This window comes from Mizuhopecten yessoensis, unplaced genomic scaffold (genome assembly GCF_002113885.1).
Source record: "Mizuhopecten yessoensis strain PY_sf001 unplaced genomic scaffold, ASM211388v2 scaffold8123, whole genome shotgun sequence".
Lineage (NCBI taxonomy): Eukaryota > Metazoa > Mollusca > Bivalvia > Pectinida > Pectinidae > Mizuhopecten > Mizuhopecten yessoensis.
In genome coordinates this window covers 3,376,541-3,383,694 of record NW_018407390.1, presented here as the reverse complement: position 1 = coordinate 3,383,694, position 7,154 = coordinate 3,376,541, and the positions used below count along the sequence as shown (strand labels likewise).

The window sequence follows — 7,154 nt, the reverse complement described above, 5'->3', positions numbered from 1 at the left end:
TGCTACCTAATACTGATAATGCTAACCCAAATTGAATTACTTCCAATGGAAATTAAACAAATGTTGGTCCAAAATGTGATTTCCCTATATAAACTATAGTAAAGCTTACCCCCTCCCCAGGGAGAAACGTGGGATCCCAGGGTCATGAAATTCACAATTTTGGTAAAGCACCTTAAGACCCTTCCATCTATGAAGAGTATTTGATTCTACCATATCTGGGTCTTGAGAAGAAGATTTTTGAAATTTTAGTCAATTTGACCCTTTTTGGCCCTGCCCCTCAGGCCCCTGGGGGCTGGGGACCATATCCTCCACTTTTTTGTTGACCTTTGGCCATGGAAGGTTTCTGCAAAATTTTATCGAAATTGGTTCAGGGGTTTTGGAGAAGAAGTCGAAAATGTAAATTGTTTATGGACGCACGACGGACGACGACGGACAAAAGGCGATCGAAATAGGTCACTTGAGACTTTGTCTCAGGTGACCTAAAAAAACTCAATTTAGATCTCCAATTAAGAATCAATTTAGAATTTTTCAAAATAGTAGCATTATGGAATAAAAATAGAGTAATTTTTTTTTAATCATGGAAAATAGGGAAAATTGGAGTTATGCATGCAGTGTCTTGTTTATTCATTTATCATGCCAGATTATAGATAGATTATGTACATGCTAAACAAAACAATTATGCGCATGCTGATGTTTGAAGCTTTCAAAGCTAAGACAAATTATGATTGTGTGCATTGAACATCCAGGAGATTAATTACATATATAACTTTACCAGTGATATATATCCTTTACCAAAAATAGTGCTATTTATCTCTGTAACAGACTAGTTACATTTAAAGAAAGACTTTGGTGAACATGCAAGTCACAAGTGTGATGTGACTGGGAACAGACAAAGTGCTACAAATAAAAAAGTGTCTGTCTAGCAAACCAGTAATTAAAGATTTACCTCTCTTTTCAATGGCTGGAATTTAAACGATGTGATAAGGTGACAAGTTACAAACAATGAACTGTAAGTCTCACATGTGTAACAATATATAGAAATAAAAAGCATGTGATTCATTCTAATTATATATATATCATAACTAAGAATTCACCCATCTTTACCCTACTGTTGCAGAGATCTTGAATATCAAATTAATCAATGGAAATGTGGCATATGAGGATAATTATATACAGGTGAGTTGGAACTAAGAAATGACTTAAAACAGTTCAAGGTGTGATCGAAATATCAGACATTCTCAGCAAATTTTCACTGTATTATTATTGCCGAACAAAGGCTTAATTATCCTGTAAAATATTGTTAAAATATATACATCAAAAGACTTTACTATGGGTTTAAAAGTAGTAGTATTTTTTCATCCTTTCCGTTACAATCAAAATGAATTTGAAAATAAAAATAAGAAATCGTGATGATGTTATCAACAAAGCATTTACCTGTAGGTGTAGGTGGGGGTTTCAGTTTCATAATGAGAGACAGCTGACTAAACTTAGCTCCCTTGTCTGGTTGTGTCGACTGTGGTGTCGTATCTGGCTGGGTTTCTTGTGTCTAAAATTAACAGTAACATACAAATAATGGCAGAATCTGTCTTTTTATAACACATTTCATTGACATCTGATTTGATAATGATAAGAAGACTACTACACTGCTGATAGCTATGGTGTACTAGTAACCATTTAAGATCAACTGCACATTATATTTTTAAGACCATAATCTGAATCCCTGTGAGTATACACAGTCAAAATATCACAAAAATGATGAAAGAATAAAATGAAACAAAAATGTTAAAAAGCCATAGTAAGTTTCTGCATGCAAATTGCTTGTAATTAAAATTTCAAAATTAAGATGAAATGTGAACATGCTTTGTTTGATCATGCAAAGATCAAAGTGCAGATAAAAACCCATTCAAATGGACACAAGCGATGTGACTCAAGTGATAAAGGTTTAAAGCACAGGTAGACAGATCTCAGTAAACCTTCAAATTGATACTGTGTGTCAAGTATAAATTACTTCAAATGCTATAAAAATGTCTGTAAATTAACGGTCAGATAGGGATTCAGAAAAAGATATAATAACCAAGAGGCCAAAAGAGCCTGGAATCACTCACCTGGAATTTTCAAGCAATCATGGCAAAACGTTTAAATTAAGTGATGCATATTACAAACACTCTCCCATTTACAGTGTTGTCTATTAGTACCATTGAGGAAAGCACCCTTTCTTTACATAGCACTACCTTTCCTGGTACCAATGAAACTTCATAGCAAATTTGGTTTAAATACCCAATAATTCAGTCAAGAGGATTAGGGTTTGAAAAATATAACACTCGATTTTCCCCCTTTCCGACATTGTCTCATGTGCAGCAAGACCCCTCCATGGCCAATCCTGAAAGCATGACTGTGTTCATCTCTTCTTGCCTATTCTTGATGAAAGGGGAGCTCAATGTTATTATTCTTGATGAAAGGGGAGCTCAGTGTTATTATTCTTGATGAAAGGGGGAGCTCAATGTTATTATTCTTGATGAAAGGGGAGCTCAATGTTATTATTCTTGATTAAAGGGGAGCACTATGTTATTATTCTTGATTAAAGGGGAGCTCAATGTTATTATTCTTGATGGAAGGGGAGCTCAATGTTATTATTCTTGATGAAAGGGGAGCTCAATGTTATCATTCTTGATGAAAGGGGAGCTCAATGTTATTATTCTTGATGAATGGGGAGCTCAATGTATTTTATTATCCAGGAATTAAGTCAATATGGCTGGACCAAGGCTAAATCCTTGAAACATGATTGTGTTAGTTTCGTCATGCCCCGAATCTATATGTATGGCTAGATATTAGGAATCTCAACCATTTTTATGTTGTGACCCAGGGACTTCAAAATGACCAGGCACATGATTAAGGCCCAGTGGTAGATTTATTTCCTCATGCAGTCATTCAGGACTAGCAGTGTTTTAAATGAAAAAGTTGACAGATGGCATGGAACAGACACCAGGAACCCCTATAATGCATAAACTTCCTGGTCCTTTGGACCATATTATTCAAAACCTTAAAATTAAGATAAAAGTAATCACTGAAATTAAACAGTACAATCTCCACTTCTAACAAAGAAAGACAATTAATAACTCACACTAGCCAGTCAGAGTGTAAATATTGTACATGTATATAAGGTGGCTCACACTAGCCAGTCAGAGTGTATATATTGTACATGTATATAAGGTGACTCACACTAGCCAGTCTGAGTGTATATATTGTACATGTATATAAGGTGACTCACAATAACCAGTCAGAGTGTAAATATTGTACATGTATATAAGGTGACTCACACTAACCAGTCTGAGTGTAAATATTGTACATGTATATAAGGTGACTCACACTAGCCAGTCAGAGTGTATATATTGTACATGTATATAAGGTGACTCACACTAGCCAGTCAGAGTGTATATATTGTACATGTATATAAGGTGACTCACACTAGCCAGTCAGAGTGTATATATTGTACATGTATATAAGGTGACTCACACTAGCCAGTCAGAGTGTATATATTGTACATGTATATAAGGTGACTCACACTAGCCAGTCAGAGTGTATATATTGTACATGTATATAAGGTGACTCACACTAGCCAGTCAGAGTGTATATATTGTACATGTATATAAGGTGACTCACACTAGCCAGTCAGAGTGTATATATTGTACATGTATATAAGGTGACTCACACTAGCCAGTCAGAGTGTATATATTGTACATGTATATAAGGTGACTCACACTAGCCAGTCAGAGTGTATATATTGTACATGTATATAAGGTGACTCACACTAGCCAGTCAGAGTGTATATATTGTACATGTATATAAGGTGACTCACACTAGCCAGTCAGAGTGTATATATTGTACATGTATATAAGGTGACTCACACTAGCCAGTCAGAGTGTATATATTGTACATGTATATAAGGTGACTCACACTAGCCAGTCAGAGTGTATATATTGTACATGTATATAAGGTGACTCACACTAGCCAGTCAGAGTGTATATATTGTACATGTATATAAGGTGACTCACACTAGCCAGTCAGAGTGTATATATTGTACATGTATATAAGGTGACTCACACTAGCCAGTCAGAGTGTATATATTGTACATGTATATAAGGTGACTCACACTAGCCAGTCAGAGTGTATATATTGTACATGTATATAAGGTGACTCACACTAGCCAGTCAGAGTGTATATATTGTACATGTATATAAGGTGACTCACACTAGCCAGTCAGAGTGTATATATTGTACATGTATATAAGGTGACTCACACTAGCCAGTCAGAGTGTATATATTGTACATGTATATAAGGTGACTCACACTAGCCAGTCAGAGTGTATATATTGTACATGTATATAAGGTGACTCACACTAGCCAGTCAGAGTGTATATATTGTACATGTATATAAGGTGACTCACACTAGCCAGTCAGAGTGTATATATTGTACATGTATATAAGGTGACTCACACTAGCCAGTCAGAGTGTATATATTGTACATGTATATAAGGTGACTCACACTAGCCAGTCAGAGTGTATATATTGTACATGTATATAAGGTGACTCACACTAGCCAGTCAGAGTGTATATATTGTACATGTATATAAGGTGACTCACACTAGCCAGTCAGAGTGTATATATTGTACATGTATATAAGGTGACTCACACTAGCCAGTCAGAGTGTATATATTGTACATGTATATAAGGTGACTCACACTAGCCAGTCAGAGTGTATATATTGTACATGTATATAAGGTGACTCACACTAGCCAGTCAGAGTGTATATATTGTACATGTATATAAGGTGACTCACACTAGCCAGTCAGAGTGTATATATTGTACATGTATATAAGGTGACTCACACTAGCCAGTCAGAGTGTATATATTGTACATGTATATAAGGTGACTCACACTAGCCAGTCAGAGTGTATATATTGTACATGTATATAAGGTGACTCACACTAGCCAGTCAGAGTGTATATATTGTACATGTATATAAGGTGACTCACACTAGCCAGTCAGAGTGTATATATTGTACATGTATATAAGGTGACTCACACTAGCCAGTCAGAGTGTATATATTGTACATGTATATAAGGTGACTCACACTAGCCAGTCAGAGTGTATATATTGTACATGTATATAAGGTGACTCACACTAGCCAGTCAGAGTGTATATATTGTACATGTATATAAGGTGACTCACACTAGCCAGTCAGAGTGTATATATTGTACATGTATATAAGGTGACTCACACTAGCCAGTCAGAGTGTATATATTGTACATGTATATAAGGTGACTCACACTAGCCAGTCAGAGTGTATATATTGTACATGTATATAAGGTGACTCACACTAGCCAGTCAGAGTGTATATATTGTACATGTATATAAGGTGACTCACACTAGCCAGTCAGAGTGTATATATTGTACATGTATATAAGGTGACTCACACTAGCCAGTCAGAGTGTATATATTGTACATGTATATAAGGTGACTCACACTAGCCAGTCAGAGTGTATATATTGTACATGTATATAAGGTGACTCACATAAGCCAGTCAGAGTGTATATATTGTACATGAATATAAGGTGACTCACACTAACCAGTCAGAGTGTATATATTGTACATGTATATAAGGTGACTCACCCTAGCCAGTCAGAGTGTATATATTTTACATGTATATAAGGTGACTCACACTAACCAGTCAGAGTGTATATGTTGTACATGTATATACTGGGTAAGGTGACTCACACTAACCAGTCAGAGTGTAAATATTGTACATGTATATAAGGTGACTCACACTAGCCAGTCAGAGTGTATATATTGTACATGTATATAAGGTGACCCACACTAGCCAGTCAGTGTATATATTGTACATGTATATAAGGTGACTCACACTGGCCAGTCAGAGTGTATATATTGAACATGTATATAAGGTGACTCACACTAGCCAGTCAGAGTGTATATATTTTACATGTATATAAGGTGACCCACACTAGCCAGTCAGTGTATATATTGTACATGTATATAAGGTGACTCACACTGGCCAGTCAGAGTGTATATATTGTACATGTATATAAGGTGACCCACACTAGCCAGTCAGTGTATATATTGTACATGTATATAAGGTGACTCACACTGGCCAGTCAGAGTGTAAATATTGTACATGTATATAAGGTGGCTCACACTAGCCAGTCAGAGTGTATATAGTGTACATGTATATAAGGTGTCTCCCACTAGCCAGTCAGAGTGTATATAGTGTACATGTATATAAGGTGACTCACACTTGCCAGCCAGAACATCTATATGAAACTTGTAAATAATTAGCTAAATAGCAAGTTATGATTCTTACTTTCCAGGAAACAGAACGGCTTTGGTTACGACCTTTCCCCTTTGTAGGAAAGCGAGATAGGAACTGCACAGACAAGGTCAATGGGTTAATGTCAAGTAAAACCTGTTACAGTCTGTTAATGTGACATATTCACAATTAATGATAGAAATTTATAAGTCCTGACTTCAATTTATACAATTGGAAAGTGTTTCATTTGGTTTTGACAGGTTAAAGTTTCAAAGCTTTAGAAGAGAATCACTGTTCTCTATTCAATGTTTTGATATTCTAAACAGGTTTTACTGGTGAGGAAAGATTAATACACTCCACAACTAACACATACAATATACTGTTAAAGCAACAAGGAAGAGTTAATAAGGTTATATATACAAATTAATACTACTCTGAAATGTAAAATTGCCAATACATCAAAAAAACTACTTGAGTAGTTTTATAGGAGAAGGTATCTAAATAAAATGCAATAAAGAACATTGAACAGCTACAGTATAACAGAATAGTAGGAAAATATCATTCATTACTGTACACAGAAAAGTTTCAGATGTGAAATAGAACTGAATACCAGTTTTTTGGGATTGGAATATTGGTACAGTCCTGTACATAAAATTTTGATTGGTTTTTCAAAGGCCTTTTGTTTTAGAAAAATATGAATCAATGTATCCTTTAAATTTAGAAAAAACCCAGCGGTGTTAATTCAGTTAATTAGAACAAAGAAATGTAGAAAATTAGCTCCAGCAATTTACCACTGAAAACTAGTGAGGCAGGGCCATTGGTAAATTAAACAC

General features: G+C 35.3%; 1 protein-coding gene across 1 annotated transcript in view; it reads right to left on the bottom strand.

Moving 5' to 3' along the window:
* Window positions 1–7,154, bottom strand: part of LOC110454996 (WD repeat-containing protein 93-like) — a 48,321-nt gene that overhangs the window by 27,104 nt on the left and 14,063 nt on the right. Inside the window, exons 11-12 of the mRNA XM_021504861.1 lie at window positions 1,435–1,546; window positions 947–961 (exon numbers count right to left, since the gene is read on the bottom strand). Coding sequence (XP_021360536.1) covers window positions 947–961; window positions 1,435–1,546 — 127 coding nt within the window. The remainder of the gene's footprint in view (window positions 1–946; window positions 962–1,434; window positions 1,547–7,154) is intronic.